At 38.8% G+C, this 25,110-nt stretch overlaps 1 protein-coding gene across 5 annotated transcripts in view; it reads left to right on the forward strand.

Annotated features, from left to right (window-relative positions):
* Positions 1-502: 502 nt before the first annotated feature.
* The window catches only part of PLEKHH2 (pleckstrin homology, MyTH4 and FERM domain containing H2), a 114,962-nt gene continuing 90,354 nt past the window's right edge, over positions 503-25,110 (forward strand). For all 5 annotated transcript variants that reach the window (XR_007150780.1, XR_007150781.1, XM_047852047.1 and 2 more), the window contains exons 1-2: positions 503-612; positions 7,579-7,708. Coding sequence is in view for 3 of the 5 variants with exons in the window: in XM_047852047.1 (XP_047708003.1) it covers positions 7,586-7,708 (123 nt within the window). In the remaining 2 variants the exon portion in view is untranslated. The remainder of the gene's footprint in view (positions 613-7,578; positions 7,709-25,110) is intronic.

Below are 25,110 nucleotides of genomic sequence, written 5' to 3' on the forward strand. Positions count from 1 at the left end.
TAGTAGGTGAACTTTCCAAATGGACTTCCCTGGGGTGGGGGAATTGCACAGCAAGACTGTGGTGTGAAGGGCAGTTGTGAAAAATAAACCTGAAAAAGTAGGTTGTAGGCCTCGAATACTGGCCTGGGAAGTCTGTTCTTGATAATTTAAGCGAAAGAAAGTCAACGAAGGTCTTTGGCAGGGTGTACCTCAAAAGTGCACTTGAGGACAGGCAACCTGGCAAGAGGGCGAAGGACGGATTGGCAAGAGGAGAGACTTCAGGCTGGGAGACCAAACCGGTGGATGCTGAGCCGAGGTAGGGAGGATGGAACGGAGGTGACAACCTCTGAGCCGTAGGTATGTTGAAAACTAGGGGCAGACAGAATAGGACACAACGCCCTCCAGAGGTAGGGCCTAGGAGGAGTCAAAGTCGTAGCCACACCCTCAAGTGACGTCAGGCGGCCGGCTGCGCATCCGATTGGCTACTCTGGCCTCCAGTCCTAGGAGAAGGCGGTGCCCTGCCCCGGCCCTCTCCAGGCTTGGAGCGAGGAGGGCACCCGCGGAGAGTCCCGGCAGCCCCGCGCCAGGCGCGGCCAAGACTTCGGGCACTGCAGCCAGGGTCCCGCAGCAGAGGTAGGCAGATGGAGAGGGCCCGGAGCTGAGAGGCGAACCCAGCGGCTCGGATGCCCGGGATCCCCGCCCCCTCGTGAGCGCGCCGTCCCGGGGGGCTTGCCGGGCGGCGGTTGGGGGCGGCGGGCAGAGCCGGCGGGCGGGGACCAGGGCGGTGGAGCCGGCTGGAGCAGGATGGAGCGGGACTCGCCCCCGCGCCTGCCGCCGCAGCCCCGGCACTCGGCATCGCCCCCTCGCTGCCTCCAGGACTGGGGTCTCGGCCGAGGTCGGTGGCCGGCGGCTCCTCGCCCCCTGGTCTCCCGTGACATTTTGTTTGAAAACGCGGGGCTGGGTGTGTGGCGCGGCGGGGGCGGTTCTGGGGGGGGGGTGTGTGTGTGCAGCCGGCGCCCCCGCGTCCCCGCCCCAGGGGCCCGAGCAGCTAGGGATGCTGCGGCTCGGCCTCGGCTTCCTGGGTGCCGCGCTGTGATCTCTTGGGTGAAACTTCCCAAAAGTTGCAAGGACCATTTTCTGCCCCTCGAGTTGCCGGAATGTCAAAGTGCCCTTAGGTGACCTACTACGAAACGGCGCTGGCCCTGAAGTTATTAGACCACTTTTTAAAAGACGGAACATCCGAGCCCTCGATTTTGATGTGCGAAACTCTGTGGAAAGAGCGAGTTGAACTATTCACGCGTCAGAGCTCTGGTGCTGTGCTACCTGCAGGTCACTGCTCTCTTTGTGAAAATGCCCGTCGCAAGCCTCCACCGCACCGCCGCGTGGGTCCCCGAGGAGCTGTGGGGTGGGGAGCACGGCTGCTCCTGGCAGGGCCAGCGATGGGCAGGCGTAGCCCAAGTGGGGCTGGTTGGTGGTCAGGAGCCTTCTTAAACAAGGCAAGCCTCAGTGTGGTCAAGAAAGACATCCTTTCTGCTTTGGAAGAGAAATAGTTACCTGGCCAAGTTAAGCCTTCCCTTAAGAGGAGCGAATTAAAGAATGTGAGTGGCTAACCCTGAGCTTCATCAGGATAAGCCTCAATAGATGAATTCTTTTTTTTTTTTTTTTTTTTTTTTTTTCTTTTTCTTTCTCTTTTGGGATTTGGAAGAGAAACAGGAAGTCAGAGATTCGGAGAAAAGAGGATTCACTCCATAATTGTAAACAGTTTATTTTGTGTCAGTAAATATTTCCAAAAGTCATGGGGGTGGGGGGTGGCTTTTGGAAAACCAAGATTTTTTTTCCCGTGCACCGCAGTGAAGATAGGTTACTTTAAAATTCAAAATCTAGAAATGTTATTTATTTAGCAAGTGGTTATACCTCCCAAAGCTGTACAGTTCTATAAAATCAATGGTAATGGAAAAGAATGGTGGATGTTGTTCAAAGTTCGAATCTTTACTCAAGATGGTACATTAACACAACAGTTACTTTATACTTTATACTAACTGAAATTACAGAATGAAATGAAATCAGGTGTCTAGACCTCTTGGTGGACCATTAGCCAGCCAATCTGTAGTTTTGAATTTTTTTTAATTATGATCCTATTAGTAGGGAATGTAGACATTAGATGCCAATTCAGTAATATTATTAAGGTTCTGCTACTTCGTTGTAAAATATGTAATTAGCATAACTAAAGACATAAGTAGGTATGTTTAATTTGGAATTTATTTATCATGTCATTTTCATAGCAAAGTAGTCTTGGGTAAGATATATGTATGAACTTGTCATATTTGAGGTTAGTTAGCATTTACCTCTAAATTATTTGAGTTAACCGTAGAATTCTTGGCAGGGATAACTACAAACAATGGATCATTAAATTTGTAAATGTTGAGTTAATATACATCCACACAAATTGTTACTTTTTAAAAAATCATTTTTATTCTTTAATTTTGGAGTGGGGAAGATCTTTCTAAAGTACAAAACAGGGGCGCCTGGGTGGCGCAGTCGGTTAAGCGTCCGACTTCAGCCGGGTCACGATCTCGCGGCCCGTGAGTTCGAGCCCCGCGTCAGGCTCTGGGCTGATGGCTCAGAGCCTGGAGCCTGTTTCCGATTCTGTGTCTCCCTCTCTCTCTGCCCCTCCCCCGTTCATGCTCTGTCTCTCTCTGTCCCAAAAATAAATAAATGTTGAAAAAAAAAACAAACAAACAAGTTTTAAAAGACAACAAATGTATGGGGAACAATTGTGCAAATGTGTAATAAGAATATTTGTATCTGCATTACTTCTTGTTAAAATTTTTATTTACTTTTATTTGAATAAAGTTGACACAATGTTACATTAGTTTCAGGTGTACAACATTGTGATTCAACAGCTCTATAAAACTGTTATTTTTCTTTACTCATTTGTAAATAATTGCTCTTTTTAAAATTGAAGTATAATTAGTGAACCATAACATTTACTCCTTTAAAGTGTACATATCAGCGACTTTTAGTATATTCACAAGGTTGTGCAACTATCAGCACTAATTCTAGAATAATTTTGATCATTCAAAAAAGAAACCCCAAACTATTAGCTGTTGATCACCATTGCCCTTTCTTCACAGCCTTTGGCAACCACTAACTTACTTTCTGTCTCTTTGGATTTACCTGTTTTGTGTAAATGGAATCATACAATATGTGGCCTTTTATCCAGGCTTCTTTCACTTGGCATCTAGGATAATTGTCACAGCATGTATTAGTACTTTATTCCTTTTTTGTGGCTGCATAATATTCCTTTGTACAGATATACCACATTTTGTTTATCCATTCCTCTGATGATGGACACTTGGATTGTATCCACTTTTCGACTATTTGAATAATGCTGCTGTGAACATTTGTGTATAAGTTTTGGTGTGAACTTATGTATTCAGTTCTCTCGGGTATATAGTTAGCATTGGAGTTGCTGGCTCATATGGTAACTTTATGTTAAAACTTTTGAGGAACTGTTAAACTATTTTCCAAAGCAGCTATACCATTTTTACATTCCCAATAGCAAAGTATGAGGGTTCTAATTTCTCACATCCTCACTCACACTTGTTATTATGGCTTTATTATTTTAAACATCCTGTTTGGTATGCAGTGGTTGTCATGATTTTAATTTGCATTTTCACTTATAGCTAATGATGTTGAACATCTTTTCATGGCTTTTTGGCCATTTGTATACCTTCTTTAGAGAACTGTCTATTTAGATCCTTTGCCTACTTTTCAATTGTTGTGTTTTGTATTGTTGAGTTGTAAGAGTTCTTTATATATTCTGGATAAAAGTGTTCGATATACATGATTCGCAAATATTTTTCTTCCTTCTGTGGCTTATCTTTCCACTTTCTTGATGGTGTCCTTTGAAATAAAAGTTTTTAATGTTGATTAAGTCCAATTTATCTATTTTCTTTTTGATTACTCATGTTTTAGATGTCAACTCAAAGAAACTTGACTAATTTAAGGTCACAAGATTTATGCCTATCTTTTGTTCTAAGAGTTTTAGAGCATTGGCTCTTACAATTAGGTCTTTGATCCATTTTGAGTTACTTTTTGTATATGTTGTGATGGAGGGGTCCAAATTCATTCTTTTGCATGTGGATATCCAGTTGTCTAGCACCATTGTTGAAAGACTCTTCTTTCCCCATTGAACGATTTTGGTACCCTTGTCAAAAATCAGTTGACTATAGGGGTACCTGGGTGGCTCAGTTGGTTTTGAGCATCTGACTCTTGATTTTGGCTCAGGTCATGATCCCAGGGTTGTAGAATCAAACCCTGCATCCGGCTCCGTGCTGAGTTGGAGCCTGTTTGCGGATTCTTTCCTCTCTCTCTCTCTCCCTCACTGCCCCTCTCCCCCACTCACATTCTCGTTTTCTTTCAAATTAAAAAAAAATCAGTTAACTATAAATTTGAGGTTTTATTTCTGGACTCTTAATTTTATTCCACTGATCATATGTCTGTCTTTATGGCAATACCATACAGTTTTGACTACAGAAACTTTGTAGTAATTTTTGAAATTGAGACATAGGAGTCCTACAACTTCTAAAGATTTTTTTGGCTATTCTGGATCCCTTGAATTTCCATATGAATTTAGGATCAGATTGCCATTTTTGCCCAAAAATGCAGTTGGGATTTTGAGAGGGATTGAATTGAATGTATGTATCCATTTGCAAGTATTGGCATCTTCACAATATTAAGTCTTCTAATCCATGAACATGAGATGTCTTTCATTTATTTAGGTTTAATTTCTCTCAGTGTTGTTTTGTGGTTTTCAGAGTGCAAGTTTTGCACTTCTTTTGTTAAATTTATTCCTAAGTGTTTAGTTCTTTTGATGCTATTGTACATAGAATATATTCTTGATTTCATTTTTGATTTTTTTTTTTTTGCTAATGTGTAGAAAAACAATTGATATGGTTGATTGTATATTGATCTGGTTTCCTGAAACCTTGCTGAACTCAAGTAGTTCTAATAGATTTTTTGTGAATTCCTTAGAATTTTCTGTATGCAAGATCATGACATCTGAAAATAGAGATTTGGTTTTCTTTTTTTTTTTTTTCAAGTTTATTTATTTCGAGAGAGAGAGAAAGCATGAGAGAAAGAGAGAGAGAGCATGAGCAGGGGAGGTGCAGAGAGAGAGAGAGAGAGAGAGAGAGAGAGTGAGAGAGAGAGAATCCCAAGCAGGCCCCATGCCATCAGCACGGAGCCCAATGCAGGGTTCAAACTCACAAACCAAGAGATCATGACCCAAGATGAAACCAAGAGTTGGATGCTTAACTGTCTGAGCCACCCAGGTGTGCCTAGGTTTAGTTTTCAAACTGGATTCTTTTTATTTTATTTTCTGGCCCTGACTAGAACTGCTAGTACAGTGTTGAACAGAAGTGGCAAAGCAGACATCCTTGTATTATTTCTGGTCTTCTGCAGATCAGTCATTTATTATTAAGTATGATGTTAGCTGTGGGCTTTTCCTAAGTGCTTTTTATCAGGCTGAAGAAGTTCCCTTCTATTGCTAGCTTATTGAATGTTTTTATTATGAAAGGGTGTTGAATTTTGTCAGATTTTTTTTCCTACATTGATTGAAATGATCATGTGGTTTTGGTCTGTTAGTCTATTAATATGGTTCACTGTATTGATTGATTTTTATCTGTTGAAAAATATCTGCCTTTAGGTTATTTTTTTTTTTTGCCTTTATGCTATTTTTAAAACTAGAAATTTTCAGTAGAACATACACAAGTTATTTTAATTGTAGGGAAACTTACCAGCATGAATTAGACTCTTCTTGCTTAACAATGTTTCTACATTTCTCTGCAAGGTACAAGTGATTCAAGACTTAACAGTGTTTGTTTCAGGACAGCTTTTTATTTTATAATTTTTAGTCCATATGTTTTTTTCCTTGTCCATTCTAAAGCTAAGGAGGAAAGAACTGAAGTAGCAGAATTGAGAAAAAGCTTGCGACTGACAAAGTGCATGGTCTACTCGTAAATCATTGACAGTAAATGCTAATGTGGGTGATAAGTGTCATTAACAAGGCTAATATCCTTGGGAAAAAACAGACAACAATGGTATGAGGCTTCTATACAAACAAAGAAATTAAAAGAGAATGATGTCCAGTTTTACAATTATAAGTTTCCCTTAAATTATGGCCAGAACTTAGGAGCATCTGGAGGCTTTGAGATGGTTGGGGTGCTCAATAAAGTTGTAGCCTTTGTAGAGCAACTTTGCTTTTATTTATTTCTAAGTTATTGAATGATAATGTCAGTATGAATATGAAAATTGGTTTAAGCATAAACAATATTTATACTAGGAAAATAGTCTTCTGCGGGTTTTTAGCAACACAAAGTTTTAAAAAACTGGTATAGGATGAGGAAGTGTTGTATTACACTCAATAGTGAGAAAATCAACTTGGATAATATGTGAGGGAGACATATTTTTAGAAAACGAAGGAATAGTACACTTCAACTGCAGATCTATCCTGGGGTTCTGAGAGTTTTGCTCTCACGTATATGCCGAGACCAGGGCTTGGCTCCTTGAGGAGATCCATTCCTAATACAGATTTCATCTGTTCATAGCAAGGGCAATTCAGAAATATATCATCAGGCCATTTATTCAAATGACCTGGTGAAACAGTAACATTTAAAACATTGTTTATGAATCTCAGTACCAGAAAAAATGAGTCGTTTTTTTGCACTTCAAAATTTCTAGACCAGTTCCCTTGGTGGAGTGCAGTGTTTCTCCCTGGGATTCATCTCCCCAAAGGAAAGCTAGTATTATGGGAAACACTGATTCCAGATGTACTTAATGTAGGTGATTACAAATTCATATTTATGTCTTTTCTCTTCTTGGACCAAAAAAAAAAATATTATACAAATGTATCCAAGGTCATAATACTTTGCCTGGTTAAATATGCCAAAGGATTTTTGGCTTAAAAGAGATTTTAGATCTAGGATTTAGATTTAGATTTTAGATTTTAGGATGATGATAAGTAATAATTGTAATGTAAATCTAACTTATAATTGTAGCACTGGTAATGAAGTTTCTTAAACCTAAGAAACTATCATGGTACCAATTGAATCAAATTGTGATAGTTCTGTAAACCTAGGAGTGGGGTAAAATTTTGAGCTGGAAGATTAAAACAATGTTTTATCTATTGGGCAGAGCTAAAATAATACTACTTCTCTGTGTTCAGATGGTGCTATTCTACTGTCCATAGTGCTATTAAAAATAACAGTATTTAATTTGTTCCTCACAATGTACTCATGAAGAACAATGGTTTGTTACTATCAGTGTCCTGCTTTTTCTAGATTGGATAATCTGAGACACGGAAAGGATATGTTTTATAAAAAGACTGAATAACACACTGGGCCTCCAACCCTGACCTCTGTCTCCCACTAAGTTTCTTCCATGAGCTATATAACCAGTTATGGAATTTGTCTTAGAATTCAAAAATTTGTATGTGGATGACATCATTAGATGGTAACGTGAATATGTATACAGGATGACGTAATGAATTATCCTGAATGCTCATGGGTTATATGCCATTTATGCTTTCTTTTCTAGAATAAATATGGCAGAGCTTACTGAGACAGAAGGACCAGTAGATTGGAAAGAACGATGTGTGGCTCTGGAGTCCCAGCTCATGAAATTTAGAGTTCAAGCAAGCAAGATAAGAGAGCTTTTAGCTGAGAAGGTATGATTTTCTCTCCAACCTTTGTTACTAAACATCACCTGTTTGGGGCATATTTCATTTACATTAAATAATTGCAGTACTTTTGGGGGGTAAACATTTTTAAAATAAAGAACATATTTAATTTTTTGTCAGGGCTTTAAAGCTATTTTTGAAATATTCTTTTGCCAATTTTTAGACGGAATGGAACATTAAGCCAAAACACATTTCTTTGCAGAACTAGTGGAATATGTAAGAGTTGTGCGTATTTGATGAATGGGGAGTTCATTCATTCCCTATAGAAAAGCTATAATTTATTTGATTTTACTAGAGGAGTGTGACAGCATTTTAATTTACTAAATGTTTAAGAAAATCATGTTTAAAGTGGTTATAGAAGAATGTTCCCTATGGATAGTAACACATGTTTATAGTGTATTTGAAGGTATGCACCCATTTAAGAATTTGTATTGACTTAACCCTATATTGCTAAACTATTGCCTGGGCTGGAATTGAGTTTAATATAATTACATGCTTCTCTTAATAGTTCTAGTCATGTAATTAAAATTTCATCTATGTCACAGGAATTTTATTTTGCATATATGTATATAAAATCCATGGATTAATTCATTCATGTGTTCATTCATTCAACAAATATTCACTGAGGGCTCATTTTGTGCCAGGCACTCTTCTGAATGCTAAAATTACATCTGTGAACAAGAAAACTCATATTCCTGTTTGCAGGGAATCTGGATTCTAGACCTGTAATGTCCAATATAGCAACCACTAGCCATAAACAACCACTGAGCACTTGAAATGAGGCTAGGACAAATTGAGGTGTGTTAGAAATGTAAAATACACCTGGATTTCAAAGATTTAGTATGAAAAAAAGAATGTGAAATGTCTTAGCAATAATTTTTATATTGGTTACATGCTGAAATAACATTTTGTATATTAGATTAAATAGAAAATATTAAAATTAATGACATCTATTTCTTTTTACTTTTATATTTATTTCTTTTTTTAAGAGTTATTTACTTTTTGGGGTGCCTGGGTGGCTCAGTCGGTTAAGCATTCAACTTTGGCTCAGGTCATGATCTCGTGGTTTGTGAGTTCGAGCGCCTCGTCGGGCTCTGTGCTGATGGCTCAGAGCCTGGGACCTGCTTCGGATTCTGTGTCTCCCTCTCTCTCTGTCCCTCCCCTGCTCACACTCTGTCTCTCTCTGTCTCAAAAATAAACACTAAAAAATTTTTTAAAAAGAATTGTTTATTTATTTGTAACATATATAAAAATTTAATTCCAGTGCAGTTGAATAATTTCTAGTGTGCAATATAGTAATCCAACGGTTCCATACCTTACTCAGTGCCCACCGAGACAAGTACACTCCTAATCCCCTTCACCTATTTTATTCACTCCCCCACCCACTTCCCTTCTGTTTGTTCTCTATAGTTAAGAGTCTGTGTGTGTGTGTGTGTGTGTGTGTGTGTGTGTGTGTGTGTGTGTCTTTTTTTCTTTGTTCATTTGTTTTGCTTTTTAAATTCCATATAGGAGTGAAATCATATGGTATTTGTTTTTCTCTGACTGGCTATAGCATAATATTTTCCAGATCCATCCATGTTGTTGCAAATGGCAAGATTTCAATCCTTTTTATGGCTGAATAATATTTCATTGTATATGCATACAACATCTTTTATATCCATTCATCTATTGATGGACACTTGGGCTGCTTCCATAGTTTGGCTTTTGTAAATAATGCTGCAATAAACATAGGGATGCATATATCACTTTGAATTCGTGTTTTTGTATTCTGTAAGGTAAATACCCAGTAGTGAGATTATTGGGTCATAGGGTAGTCCTATTTTTAATTTTTTGAGGACTCTCCCTACTGTTTTCCACAGTGGCTGCACCAGTTGCATTTCCATCAACAGTGCACAAGGATTCCTTTTTCTCCACATCCTTGCCAATGCTTGTTGTTTCATATGGTTTTGGCTTTAGCCATTCTGATATGATGACTCACATTATATTTCTATTTGACAGTGATGTCTAGATGGTTAGATAAATGATATCACTGGTCATCCATAACTAATCAGAAGAACTTACAGGTGGTTTCTTAAACACTTGTCTGCATTATCCTTTGAGACAGAGACTGGTAAATGCATCACATCTTCAAAAAAGATCTTGAGGCACCTGGATAGATCAGTTGGTTAAGTGGTTAAGATCAGCCTTGATTTCAGCTCAGGTCATGATCTCACCTTTGTGAGATAGAGCCCCAAGTCAGGCTCCAGGCTGGGCATGGGGCCTGCTTAAGATTCTCTCGCTCACTTGCCCTCTGCCCCTCCCCTACTCATGCATACTCTCACCCTCTCTCAAAGAAACACAAAAAAACCAAAACCAAAACAAACAAACAAAAACCTTAAAAAAAGATGTTAAATCTTCCTTCCATTGCTGGCTGAGAATCTCTTTTTGTTGTTTTTTTTAAAGATTTTATTTTTGTAAGTAATCCCTGCACCCAATGTGGAGCTCGAACTCACAACTCCGAGATCAAGAGTTGCATGCTTCACCAACTGAGCCAGCCAGGCGCCCGCTGAGAATCTCTTAGCACAGAAGTTTTTTGGTTGTTTGGTATTTTGTTTTTGGCACAGAAGTATTCTAATAAAATTCAGGAAAACATCATTCAGGTTAAACTTTCATATATATATCATCTTAAATTTTTGTGCTTCAACATCTTTTAGGTGGAAAGATTAAAATTATTCTATTCACTTTGGGTCAAAGGATGACCCAGTAATGCTTTGTGGAGTAAATCTCCAGTATCAATTTGCTTTATTTACCACTATTAGAATAAAAATTATAATCTGAAAAAAAATTCCAGTTTGAATATCTCCCAAGTTAGGGAGCTTATTCTAACTCAAAGTTAGTGACTCATGCTTAGTCTTTTGTTCCTCTCTCAATGAAAATCATTTCCCAGACTGTGCTGATTTATTTAGTATTTTCCGCAATCCCAGCCACTCCATACGGTGATTTTGTTAAGATCACCAATTATATCCTTGCTGCTACACCTCATGGACACTTTCCAGGTGTTGTCTTATTGGCCTTTTAGCAATTAGCACACTGTTGACCACAGCCTCCTTAAAGTTTTCTTGATTCCCTTGACTTCTGTATTCTCTGGGTTTCTTTGTAGACTAAACAGGAGTTATGTTTATTTGGGTTTTAATGAATTGACCTTTAAGTTCTAATTTTATGGCAACATTTGTCCTTTAGAAGGCATGTTGCAACAAATTTCTTTATGAGTGCCTGTTTTTCAAATTTTAAAAGTGTCATGTTTTCTGTAAGTACATTTACATATAGATTTTTGGTTGTTAGTTTATGTTATTAGGGTTTATTTTTTCTTTGTCAGTGAATGAATATTGAGAGGAATATTATTTCAAAATTGCTCTTGTAGTCATGGTTTCTTTCTCTCCTCGTCTTCCTTCTTCGTCTTCTGTATTTTTTATCTGTGACTTAGATCCCATGACAGATCTAGGAGATGGAATTATTCAGATGTGTTTTATACAGTGGAAAGTGGACAAGTATGCCAAGTTACTCATGGTTTCCCAGTAAATATATTCAACACTAAAATGGGAATAATGTTTTTCACGATATTTTCCGTTCTATTCCATTACAAAATATTTTTCTCTGGATTAAAAATTATTTTTGGTACCCCACCTATGTTCTAATAAAAATACCAAATATTTATTGATGTATTATGTGCTAAGCACTTTATAAGTATAATTTATTTAATTCTTATAACAAGCTGTGAAGTAAGACATTTTATTGTTCCCATTTTACAGATTGGGAAACTGATGCTTACCGTGTCCTAGGCAATCTTTATACACACATTGTTAGTGCCATATATATATATATATATATATATATATATACACACACACATACATATATATATGTAGTTAATATATACATCTATTTGTATGTTATAAATTATATATATAGATATATATTAGATATTTATGTAATATATAAGGTGCTTCATATATATTAACTTTTTTAATTCTTGTAACAATCCTATGAGGTAAGTACTAATATTATCCTTTTTTTATCCAAGAGGAAACTTAGGTGCATAGAAGTTACTTAACTTGCCCGAGTTTGTGCTGAAAAGTGAGTGATGGAGACAACTGAAACTGAGTATTCTGCAATTAGTGGCTGAATGTTTAGCCACTGCCCTATATGGCCTCTCTAATCTGGCTTTATTACCATTCTGATATACTTAGCCACTCATCTATTCTGTCCTCTCCTCAACCATGCAACATTTACATCCATCTCTGCTTGGGAGCAGGTATCTGTGTGTGTTAGGATGTGTGTATGTGTGTAGTAATAACAATTTACATAGCACTACATATTTTTAAAGCAAACCCTATTGCATTGCTTCCACATGCCAACTTGAGTCAAATGTTGCATTCCAGAGGCCAGTCTGGTCCCATCCATAACCTTTGGTTTTGTGTTTGGACCAGTCTGCCCCAAGGCTTTCCCGAATAGTTCTCCAGACCTTCCCCTCAAATGGATGCAGGCCCAAGACTAAAGATTCTTGAGAGAATACTAATTTGATTCTTCAGCCTTTTGCCAGGAATTCTGGCCAACTTTTCTTTCCTGCAATAGTTCTGGTTCTTAGCTATACGCAGCTTATGCTAGGTGCCAACTATGGTTCTTAAGGTTTCACCACAACCATTAGCTAGTTTAAACCCCACGGTAACTCGGGGCACCTGGGTGGCTCAGTTGGCTAAGTGTCCAACTCTTGATTTCAGCTCCGGTCATGATCTCACGGTTTGTGAGTTCGAGCCCCACATCAGGCTTTGCACTGACAATGCGTAGCCTGCTTGGGATTCTCTGTCTCCCTCTCTGTCTCTCTCCTGCTCCCTCCCCCTCTCAAAAATAAATAAGTAAACATTAAAAAAAACAAAACCCACACTCACCCTATAAGGTAACTATTATTATCCCCAATCTCAAGATGTTAACATTAAGAGTATTTGAGGTGTGCCTGGGTGGCTCAGTCAGTTAAACATCCGACTCTTGATTTCGGCTCAGGTCATGATCTCATGGTTCGTGGGACTGAACCCTGGGTTGGGCTCTGTGCTGACAGCATGGAGCCTGCTTGAGATTCTCTCTCTCCTTCTGACTCTCCCCCGCTCATGTGCACTCTCTTATTCTCTCTCTCAAAATAAATAAATAAACATTTAAAAAAAAGATTGAGAATATTTGAGTAATATGCCCAATATTGTAGAGCTAACAAATAGCAGAGTGGGCATTAAACTTTAGATCTTACATACTTTTTGTGATGCAGCTTGTAGAGTGACTGGAACATAGAAGTAACTCATTATTTTCCTATATCTTTTTTTTTTTAATGTTTATTTATTTTTGAGAGGGAGAGAGAGCACAAGTGGGAGAAGGGCAGAGAGAGAAGGATACACAGAATTTGAAGCAGGCTCCAGAGTCTGAGCTGTCAGTACGGACCCTGACGTGGGGTTCGAACTCATGAACCATGAGATCACTACCTGAGCCGAAGTTGGATGCCCAACTAACTGAACCACCCAGGTGCCCCATTTTCCTACAACTTTCTTTAATTTTTTTTTAATGTTTATTTATTTTTGAAGGAGAGAGAGACAGAGTGTGAGTGGGGGAGGGGCAGAGAAAGAGGAAGACACAGAATCCAAAGGAGGTTCCAGGCTCTGAGCTGTCAGCACAGAGCCCAACGCGGGGCTTGAACTCATGGACTGTGAGATCATGACCTGAGCCGAAGTTGGACGCTTAACCGACTGAGCCACCCAGGCGCCCCTCCTACACCTTTCTTAAGGGACACACTGGCTAAGTGTACAAGGAGGTGACTTAACAAATGTAATTACTGATTAATAGGAGACATCTCTGTCAGTTTTTTTAAGGAAAATATATGAGATGATCTCAAAGTGTTTTTATAGTTAAAGATGGGTTTCAATTGTATATACTTTATGTTTTTTGGAGATGGAGTAGAAGAATACATGAGATTTTTTTTAAAAAAGAACTATTTTTGCACCATTTTTTTTTTTCCATCACAATTTCCAAGTAACTTTGAATATTGAAGCTTGTGAAGAAAAAGGCCTTATTGAAGTCTTGGGCAAATACTGCTATAAGTGGGAGAGGTCTTTAGAGGAATTTGAGGAATGGTGTTGGAAATATCTCTAGTATGCCAAATATAAACTCTTCAGGGAAGCTGAGATTTAAGTAGGTTTCCTACTTTACAGTATTACTGGTTAGTGTTCTGAGTTACAGAGGGAAAAGAGAAAATTTCTTTTTACGTTGAAGTGAATGCTGTTTCCAATGGGTTAGGTTTTCAGTAAAAAAAAAAAAAGGATGAAAATATGAAGAATTTTCCCTTTAGGCATCTTAGGCATCAGCATGGCCCACATAAACTAGTGCTGCTGTTACCTGATACAGCATCACTGTCTGGGATTCCCTGCCATGACTGCCACTTGACCTTCCTTTTGTGTATATGATTCCCATGAGGTGGGCTATGATTCTCTCAAAGGACTGAGGAGTCCCTGGACAGCACAGTATTTGCCTTCATATAATGGTCCGGTACAACATCATGACCATCCTATTTAAATTACACATCCCCTCAGTCACTCTGTTGCCTCACCTAATATTTCTCACTACCTGACAGGAATTATACATATACTAACAATGAGACTTTGCAGGCTAATTTAAATGTCATTTTTTGGGGGGAGGGGGGGAAATTGACCGAAGATATTATTTATTATAAGAAAATAAAGAAAAATGGTGATAGAGTCTTTCTAACAGTGATGGGTTCTGTTGGGGAAAATAGGGAAGAGATACTTGGTCAGGAATTGCTGTCCACATCAGTGAATGTGAAGGTCCTAAAATATTCTGCCTAAAGTGACCAATCTATTAAACAAGTGTATTTGTATACGGTGCTTAGAACACTGAGTATTAAGAGTGGTGGTGTTAGGATCCAACATCAGTAACATATTGTCTTTTGCCACTTGCTGCTAGGTTTACTCTGGCTACAGAGGACACTTCTCTGGTATTAAGTCCAAATACTAGGTTTAGAATTTGCTACTGCATTTATTATTAAATAAGCAGCCTGTTTGTAAAAATTCCTATTTTTGTCCAAAGCCTGATATAGGGCAGCAGATTATTTCGTTTCTTTTAGTGACTTGGTGTGGATTGGTTGTGGAATGGACCCAAGGCTTACCTTATAGTCTACGTTGTGAAAGTAAAAACTTACTTGAATATTTCCCGCATTGCTTTTGTTTTTTGTATTTTGCTAAGTTATTTTCCAGCCTGAATGATTATAAAAACAGTCACCCCAAATCAAAGTATTGCCTTTCCTACTACCCTTATGTTTAAACTCATTTTAAAGTGTTGTAAACATTGTTGGATGTACTTAATGTATATTTACTCTATGCAGTGTGAAGTGCTCAGTATTTATGACCTGTTATATAGACTGTGGAAACAGAGGGTTTCTTCCTTTTGTCAAAGCTTATCTTTGGTTGTAAATAATTTTTTTGGACAGAGTTGACACTTTCATCTGTTCATTCATTTGCTCAACATACATTTATTGAATTTCTGTTACATGGTATTCATTACTCCTGCCTTAATCATTGCTATGTAAGTAAAGAATACACACAAAATCTGGGGGGAGACTTCTTGGCTTACTTACTATCTAGTGGTAGAATTATGTGAGAATCTCAAATTCCAAATTTAGCCTCTCTTGGCTATACCTCTGTCTCTGTGCTTCGTTCTGTGATATATTCCTTGAGAACATGCAACTTAAAATTGTTCCTGCTATGAATGTTAGTGTGACTTTAAGTTACCAATAAAAGATGCCTAGGTTAAAAGAATAACATACAGAGGTGGGGGCTGCCTGGGGGGCTCAGTTGGTTGAGCATTCGACTCTTGGTTTCCGCTCAGGTCATGATCCCAGGGTCATGGGATCGAGCTCCACATTGGGCTCTGTGCTGACCATGGAGCCTGCTTAGGATTCTTTCTTTCCCTTTGTCCCTTTCCCCCATTTGTGCTCTCACTCTCTCTCTCTAAAAATAAATTAAAAAAAAAAAGCATAGCATAAAGGGGATAGAAATAAAGACAAATGCTTTCCAACTAAGAATTCTGTGGTTTTATGTATTGGGGACTTATTTTCATATGGTTCTGTATAACGATATGCTGTGTGGAATTTTTAAATACCAAAGAAGTTGTGGTTCAACTCAAAAAGCACTGGGGAATCAGAACATGAAGGAAGACTCAAATCCCAACCATGTCACTGGCTGGGAGCATAGGCTAATACAAGGCACAGTCATTCTGAACATCAACGTCCTAATCTTCAGGATGAGCATAACAATTTGTGTCTTTTTTTTTTTTTTAATTTTTTTTTCAACGTTTATTTATTTTTGGGACAGAGAGAGACAGAGCATGAACGGGGGAGGGGCAGAGAGAGAGGGAGACACAGAATCGGAAACAGGCTTCAGGCTCCGAGCCATCAGCCCAGAGCCCGACGCGGGGCTCGAACTCACGGACTGCGAGATCGTGACCTGGCTGAAGTCGGACGCTTAACTGACTGTGCCACCCAGGCGCCCCAACAATTTGTGTCTTATGGTGTGGCTGTGAAATGATGTAGTGGGAAGTTTCTGGTTCCTAAGCACTAACTAAAAATTTTTTTAAAGTTCTCTTCTATTCCCCAAATTATTTTTCTTTCCTCTGAGATTATTTCCCACTTTTATGTTTGTTATTTTTTTTTCAGGTTGTAAACTTTTCTCAAATTTCTGATGATTTTTGGTGATCCATTCATATTTAAAAATGGGACATCTGAAAAGTTGACCAGGAATTGTGTGTAAATAGTCAGTGCTGGTCAACTGTCAACCTTTGTTTTAGAGTGAGGGGGTGGGAGACTGCCTATTACACCCTGAACCCATAAATGCCACAGTTGTTGGATTGGTGCCCTCCAAACAATTTATTCAGTTTTGTAAGAGAAGAACAATTCCCATTTTCAACAGGAAGTAAATGCTTAGCTGCTGGACATTTGGCACATGGGGATAAGTGAGAAGATTCCAAGGAGTTAGTTGACTCTAAGGTTACATAGTTTCATTAATACCCCCTATTTTTACCCCATCCCCATCACTCTTGATCTAGGTCTTTGCTGGATTCTGTGGGGAAATTAGCTCCCCGGGGAAACCCAGGACCCTCCAGTCCTAATTCTAGACTATGGTTTCTGCTTCATCAAAAACAAGGGGATTAAATGAACGTATGCACATTTTATGGTGAGCTTGTCCTTGCACTCCCAATCTTCCTGTCTTACGTAGCTCCTAAAATGCCGGCACAAACATTTATCCTATGCGGGGAGATTAAAAGCCTCTGGAAATCTTATCAGCCCAGGAGGAAAGAGGAAATAATGCTGACAATCAGTGGTTCCCCAACAAAGCCCAGCCAGATCATCTAATGTTAAAGTTCATAGTCAATAAGCCCCATATATGTGCTAAAACATCTAGGCAGCTTTTTAGTCCCTTAACCTTAAATGTAAGTAGGCAGCTCATGAATGACCAGACATCTAAGGAAAGCCTCTAACATGAAAGAGAACAATCAGAAAACAGAACAAAACACAACATTGTTTATGCAGGGAAAAGGAAATAAAACAGAACAAACAAAATCCTATCACTTAATATTCCCAAAGAGAAAAGATACTGCACCCCTGAAACAAGGAATATTCAAGGAATAAATTAAGAACTCTTGCAAATTAAAAACATGGTAGAAGAAACAGTAAACTTAATAGGTAGGTTGGAATATAAACTTAAGGTAAATACCTGGGAAGTAGAGCAAAAAATGTTAAAAAGATGGAAAACAAGAGAGAAAAGATTAGAAATTTAGAGAACTAGTCCAGCATGTCCAAGACCTGAATGATAGGAAGGCTCTGGAGTGGACAAAATCAATGAAATGAGGCATGAAAATTTTCCAGAATTGAAGGACACAAGATTCTAGATTGAAAGGTCTACCAAGTACCTAGCACAACAGATAAAAATAGTTTCTCCCAAAGACACATCATCATGAGAGTTTACTATAGACCAAAGAAAAGATTCTGCAAGCTTCCAGGTGGGGTGTAAACAGGTTATATGTGAACAATCAGGAATCAGAATGGGATTTTTAAGACATGCAAGTTCTCACATAACCTTCTTGAAGAATCTCCAGAAGGATGTGCTCCATGAAAAGGAGAAAGCAAACCAAGTGAAGAAGCCACAGGATTCAGGAAACAGGAGCCCCAGTGTGGGGAAAAGTGGAGGGACCTTCCAAAGAAGACAGCTGTGTCTTGGCAAGAGGGGAATCAGTCCAGATGAGTGCAGGTCAGAGACTCTGGAAGCAGCTTAAAGAAGATGAAATTGGTAGAAAATCAGGCATGAATGAACATCTTGAGAGATGATTTAATTTGGGATTTAGTTCAATAATTAAATGTAATAATTAAATAATTAAGTTCATAGAAAGCTAGATAAATAAAAGAACAAGACACTTAACTCTAGGGGGAAAAGCTATATAGCAGAGGAAAAAGTAACTATGGTTTATTACGTGGTTCATCTCTGGGTATCATCCACAGTCACAGTAACACTAATACTGAATAGTGAATTAACCAAAGATAAGATGTAAATGTGTTGGAAGAATGGGAGTGTATCTGTGTTGATGGTGAGGAGATCAATGAGCCAAATCCTCATTCTCCTTAAGGGAGTAAGTAGAAAATCACTAAACTAAAAAAAGTCAGCAAAAAAGAAGCATGTTATTTAGATCATGAAAGTAAATATAAAGAGAATTGCCAAAAGAGTGTAATTATTTTTATTAGCAAATCTTATGGAACTAGTCGGTACTTTATGTGTATTTATGGCTTTGATAAACATAAAAACAAAAGAAAAATTAAATCAAATTGTGAAGTAAATGGACTTGTACAGTCTTTTGAGGGGAAATCTTCGTAATAGAATGTTTCCATGAAATCACTATCTAACCAAAATAATTTATTTTGAGTTTTCAGGGTATATCAAAAAGAATCAAACTTTCTGGGTTATATATTTTGAGTTTAGATTCATTCAGGATCAGGATTATTACATGTCCTTGAATTATCCCATTTGTAATTGTTGACATTTTATTGCTGATACAACTTTTGGCATTAAGATCTCTTGTCTGATTTTGATATTGCTTGTAGGTAATACTTGCTTGAAATATTTTTCTGTTCCTTTACTTTCAACCTTTTAGTGTCATTTTTTCAGTATGCCCCTTTAAATATTATATAGCTAGATTTATTTCTTCTTCCAAATAGTGAGATAATCTCTTTAAATATATCTGAAATAATAATAAATGCATTCTGTTTCTACACATCATGATGCTGAAGTTTTCTTTATCTCCTCCCCTTCCCTGCCTTTTTCCCCTTCTGATGCTTTGCACGCTATAGATTGAATTTCTGTAAGCGGTTGTCCTTAACTCTTTAAAAAGAAAGGCCAGTACACATACTTTATATTGCAATAATAGAACTCGAAACTGAATGTGGTACAGGAATAAGGAAACGTTAGGGAGTTGGTGGTAGTTACAAAAAAATAATTTCTCTATAGGGTAGCATTGTGGTGGGGGGTTTGGTGAGGAGAAGGATGGGAAACCCGTAGCTGTGGGAGCTGAGCGTCAAAAATAGCAAGTACCACAACTGTTAGGATGGCCAGCACCGAGTCTTCTTTAGAGAATAGGCTTTAGAAACTGGGCATTTTCTAAAACAGAAACACCTCCTTCAATTTAAACTTTGAATTAAGCTCTTGAAATTTAGGTAATTATTCAGCTTTGACGGATCCTAGGAGTTGCTAAATGTTGTATAAAACCATTAGAAGCCATATAATGGAAAAATGTCAGGCAATCAGAAAGACTTCAATTGTCTCATCTTGTCTTAGAACTAGTAGTTTTTCCATCATTATCACAAAACTACCTCCTTGGAAAGCCTGAGGATGTGTGGGAATGGGCTGCAACAGGGTTTGCTGAATTCACATTTTGAGTAGGATGATTAATAAAACTGAAGGAGATCTTGCACTGTGGAGAATAAGTCAGCTCCCAATGGCTTAGTCTGCCATGGCTTTGCAACAGCAGCAGGCTTTTTAAAATTCATAATATAGGCATGTTTTCATAAAACAAAAAAATACAGTTTTGAGATAGACCCAAAATGGCACTGTGTCATTTCCACTGCATTCTGTGGGTCATGGCAAGTCACAAAGCATCCCAGAGTCCAAAGAAGGGACAATGGACTTCACTTCTCAATAGGAAAAGTGGCATGTGCATATAGGGAGGAAGGAACTGATGGCGGCCATCTTTGGTAGCTATCTAAGCCTGACTAGTTACTTTATTCATTCAGACTCTTGCATTCCTGCTTATGTCCTTGCTCCCTCCCCTACACTGCAGCTGACCTCACAAAGGTCATGAATGACCTAATTAGCATATGTTTGCATATATTACTTATCTTACAACATATTATGTACATGTATCTTTCAATATGTTACTTATATTTCATTTTTTTTGAGAGAGAAAAAGAGGGAGGGGGGCAAAGGGAGAGGCAGAGAAAGAATCTCAAGCAGGCTCCATGCTCAGCGAGGAGCCCGACATGGGGCTCATCCCATGACCCTAGGATCATGACCTGAGCCAAAAGCAAGAGTCAGATGCTCAACCAATGCACTGAGCCACCCAGATGCCCCTAGTGTTTTTTACTAGAGAAGTTTTCAAACATACAAAATAAGCAGAATATTATAATGAAATCATTACCCAGCTTTAATGATTATTAACTCAATATCAGTCCTGTTTCATCATACCCTGACTCACTTCTCCTTTCTTATTTTATATTGAAGCAAATGCCAAATATATTATTTGGCAAATGCCAAATATAAAATAAAATATATTTTGAATATTTTATATTCAAAAATAGAATGTATGGTATCTATTTATATATGTATGGAAATATCCATTTATATATTTAGATAATTTGGTTTTTGGACATTTGTGGCTTTTATTTTTACCATTCAAATTATAACACTGCAATCACTACCATATATTTTTAATTGGTGAAATACTAACAGATTTTTGACATCACTTTGACCTGTTTTCTTATTTTTATCCTCACAATTTCCTGTAAGGTAAGTAGAGGAGGTTATATTATCCTTATTTTATCAACAAGAATTTTAGAGCGCAATGTCAAACTGTTGAATAGTAAAGTGAGAATTAGAACCCAGGGGGCGCCTGGCTGGCTCAATCAATACTGCACGTGACTCTGGATCTCAGGGTTGTAAGTTCGAGCCCCACGCTGAGTGTAAAGATTACTTAAAAATAAAATCTTAAAAGAATTAGAACCCAGATCTCTTGAATCTACTTTGTTCACTTCACTTGCTAACTTATTCATAAAAGTAATACATGTGTATGATAGAAATATACTGCTATATAAATAACCCTTGAACACCCATTAAGTATTAGATACATGCTGGACACTTTCCTGTTAAATATTGTGAGATAAAGGTTACCGCTTTTACAGATAAGGAATGGAGGCTCAGAGAAGTTAATGACTTACCCATCATTACATAGCTCATAAGCAGTGGAATTGTTTCTAATTTAGGTCTTCTTGCCTCCAACTTCAGTGCTCTTTCCACTTTTCCCTACATTAATATTTCAGGGGCTGCCCTTTTTTTTTTCCAAGTTATTTTATTTATTTTTTGAGAGAGAACAGGGGATGGGCAGAGAGAGAGGGAGAGAGAGAATCCCAAGCAGGCTCTGCACTGTCAGCACAGAGCCCAACGTGAAGCTCAAACCCATGAACCGTGAGATTATGACCTGAGCTGAAATCAAGAGTCTGATGCTTAACTGAATTAAGCAACTTAAGTTGGTGGCTTAACCAAGCCACCCTGTTGCTCCAAGGGCTACCTTTTTTTTTTTTTTTTGAGAGAGAGAGAGAGAGAGAGAGAGAGAGAGAGAGAGAGAGCATGAATGGGAAGGGGCACAGAGAGACAGAGACACAGAATCCGAAGCAGGCTCCAGTCTCTGAGCTGTCAGCACAGAGCCCGACATGGGGCTTGAACCCACAAGCCGTGAGATCGTGACCTGAGCCAAAGTCAGTCGCTAACCAACTGAGCTACCCAGGCACCCCAAGGGCTACCTTTTTTTTTTTTAATTAAAAAAAAAAAACCAAAAATGACTCTTTGAATAGGTGCTTTTAATTAACTTGTATTCGAAGTCATACACATATAATTTTCATTGCCAGCACATTTAGCCTCTTCATTTATAACCTTACATCCCAAGTCTTGTAAAATAGTGTGTGTGTTGTGTGATGCCTTTTATAGTGGAAAGTATAAAAATCTTTTTTTTTGGTAAGGTTATTTATTGCTTGCTACTGAGCTTTTAGAGTTTTACTGTATGGCTGGTATGTGCAACATGTTATGGAGGATATAAAGGGTCCTCACACGTGAAGTCTGTCTTTAAGCAACTTTAGTTGGGAAAATAGTACAAGGTAGAGAGTCAATGCCATAGGAGCAGAAGAAAAGTTATTTGGCAGCAGTAACCACACTATCCTTCATATATGCATAGTGCTTTACAGATGTAATTTTATTTAATAATCTATAATATACTGAATACCTACTGTGTATAAAGACCTGTATTAGGGTATGTAACAGTGAGGCAAAGAGAGAAGGCTTCTGCCCTGTTAACACTAGAAACCCACCTTCAGAAAGAGAAATTTGACCAGATATCTCTATAGTCCTTGCCTTAATTTGCTTTGCTATAACAAAATACTACAGACTATATAGCTTATTAACAACAGACATTTATCCTAGTTCTGGAGGCTGGAGATCTGAGGTCAGGGGTATAGCTAGGCAGGTGAGAGCTCTCTTCCCTCAGAGGTTGCAGACTTCTCATTGTATCCTCACATGGTGGAAACGGCTAGGGAGCATTCTGGGATCTCTCTGATAAGGATAAGGGCGCTAATCCCATTCACGAGGGTCCCACCCTTGTGACCTCATCACCTCTCAAAGACCTCACCTCCTAACACCACCACAGTGGGTGTTAGGATTCCAACATGTGAATTCTGGGGGGAGACACAAACATTCAGATCATAGTATTCCATACTTGGCCCCTCAGATTCATGTCCTTCTCTCAAATAAAATACATTCATTCCCTCCCGACAGCCCTAAAAGTCTTAATAGCTCTTCCAGCATCCACTTACAAGTCTATAAAGTGCAGAGTCTCATCTAAATCATGTATGGGTAAGACTCAAGGTATGATTTATTCTGAGGAAATCCCTTCCAGCTATGAACGTGTGAAACCAAACGAGTTATGTGTTTCTGAAATACAATGGTGGGACAGACATAAGATAGATATTTTCATTCCAAGAAGAAGAAATAGGAGAGAAAGAAGGGACAACAAGTTCCAAGCAAGTTTAAAACCCCACAAGGCAACTAACATTATATCCTAAGACTTGAGAATAATCTTGAGATGTTCAACCCTCTGGGATGGAGGTCTTAGCTTCTGGATCAGCTGGGGGTGAGGGATCTCACCTTCTAGACCCTGAGGGGCATTTGTAGCCCAGTGGCTTTGCAGGGCAGCTCTCATGGGTTGCAGTTGCACACTGATGGTTCTACCAGTCTGGGGTCGAAGGGGTGGCCCCACCCCCATGGCCTTGATTGGGAATTGCCCTGGTTGGGGTTCTCTGGTGGCCTTGCCCTTGAAGTGGCCCTGTGCTTGGGTTGTATGCTCGCAGCTCTGGGCAGTTTCATCCTTCCAAATCTAGGTGGAGGTAGCCATGCTCCCAGTGGCTCTGCTGGGCAGGGGTCAGCCCCCCATGGCTTTGGGAAACAGCACTTTGGTTTGGTTGGAAGTTGTGTGGCCTGCTAAAACCCAGGAAATGCCCCACCACAAGTTTGTGAAATTGAAGGGGCAGCTCTGATGATTTCTGAATTGCATTTAGGGTTCTTCCTCCTTGCCTTGAAGAATTGCCTGATGTCATAGCCATAGCTCTAAGATCCCATCCTGTAAAATCCAAGTCCAACAGCCAGCCTCATTCCTTCCTCTTCAGTTCACATGGACTTTTCCTTCTTCAGTCGCTACCTAACTCTTTGGTTCAAACCCATACTGACCCCTTAATCAAAAGGTGGTTTGGTCACACCCTGTCCTCTCTTGAACAGACTTTCCCATTTCTTTCAATATGGAAATGCTGAAAAGTATCCAGATTTTTAGGTTCTATTTCCTCTTTGATCAACTATCTTTAAATCATTTCTCTGGTCACATTTTACTATAAGCATTCAAGAAGAATTCGGCCACTCCTTCAACAGTTGGCTTAGAAATATTTCCTCAGTCAAATATCCGGTTTCATCACTCACAAGTTCTACCTTCCACAAAACCCCAAGACAAGAATCCAATTCAGCAAAGCCCTTTGCTGCTTTATACCAAGGATCACCTTTCCTCTTGTCTCCATTAACATGTTCTTTATTTCCATCTGAGACCTCATCAGAATGGCCTTTACCATCCATCATATTTCTACTAATACTCTGTTCACAACCAGTCAGGGATTCTCTAAGAAGACTGAAGCTTTCTCTACAGCTTTCCTTTTTGCCTTCTGAGTTCTCACTGGAATTGCTTTAAATGCAATTTAAATGGTGTGTTCGTGGCAATGTAGGTTTTTGTACCATGCACCTCAAAATTCTTCCAGCTTCTACCGATTACCCAATTCCAAACTCACTTCCACATTTTTAGGTATTTGTTAACAGCAGCACTCCACTCTCGGGACCAATTTCTGTCTTGGTCTGTTCATGCTGCTGTAACAAAATACGACAGACCGCACAGCTTATGAACAATAGAAATTTATTTCTCACAATTCTGGAGGCTGGAAGTCTGAGATCGGGGTGCCAGCAACGCCAGGTTAGGGCCCTCTTCTGGGTTTTAGACTTCTTGTATTTTCACCTGGCAGAAGAGGCTCAGGAGCTCTGTGGGATCTCCATTATAAAAGTACTAATCCCATTGGCTAGAGTCCCACCCTCACATTGGGCGTTAGGATTCCAAGGTGAATTTGGGGGGAACACAAACATTCAGACCATAGCAATCCTTTTAGGAAAGTATTCAGTCCTTTTTTTTTTTTTTTTTTTCTCTCAAGACTTCCATTTTTTAGAGCAGTTTAGGGTTCACAAAAAAATTGGGTGGTGCAGAAATCTCCCATATATTCCCTGCCCCCACACCTGCATAACCTCTCTCATTATCAACATCCCCCACCAGACTGGTACCTTTGTTAAAATTGATGAATCTACATTTACACATTATAATAACCCAAAGTTCGTACATTCCATGGATTTGGACAAATGTCTAATGACATGTATCCATCACTAGGGTATCATACAGAGTATTTTCACTGCCCT

Source organism: Prionailurus viverrinus, chromosome A3, assembly GCF_022837055.1.
Source record: "Prionailurus viverrinus isolate Anna chromosome A3, UM_Priviv_1.0, whole genome shotgun sequence".
Taxonomy (NCBI): Eukaryota; Metazoa; Chordata; class Mammalia; order Carnivora; family Felidae; genus Prionailurus; species Prionailurus viverrinus.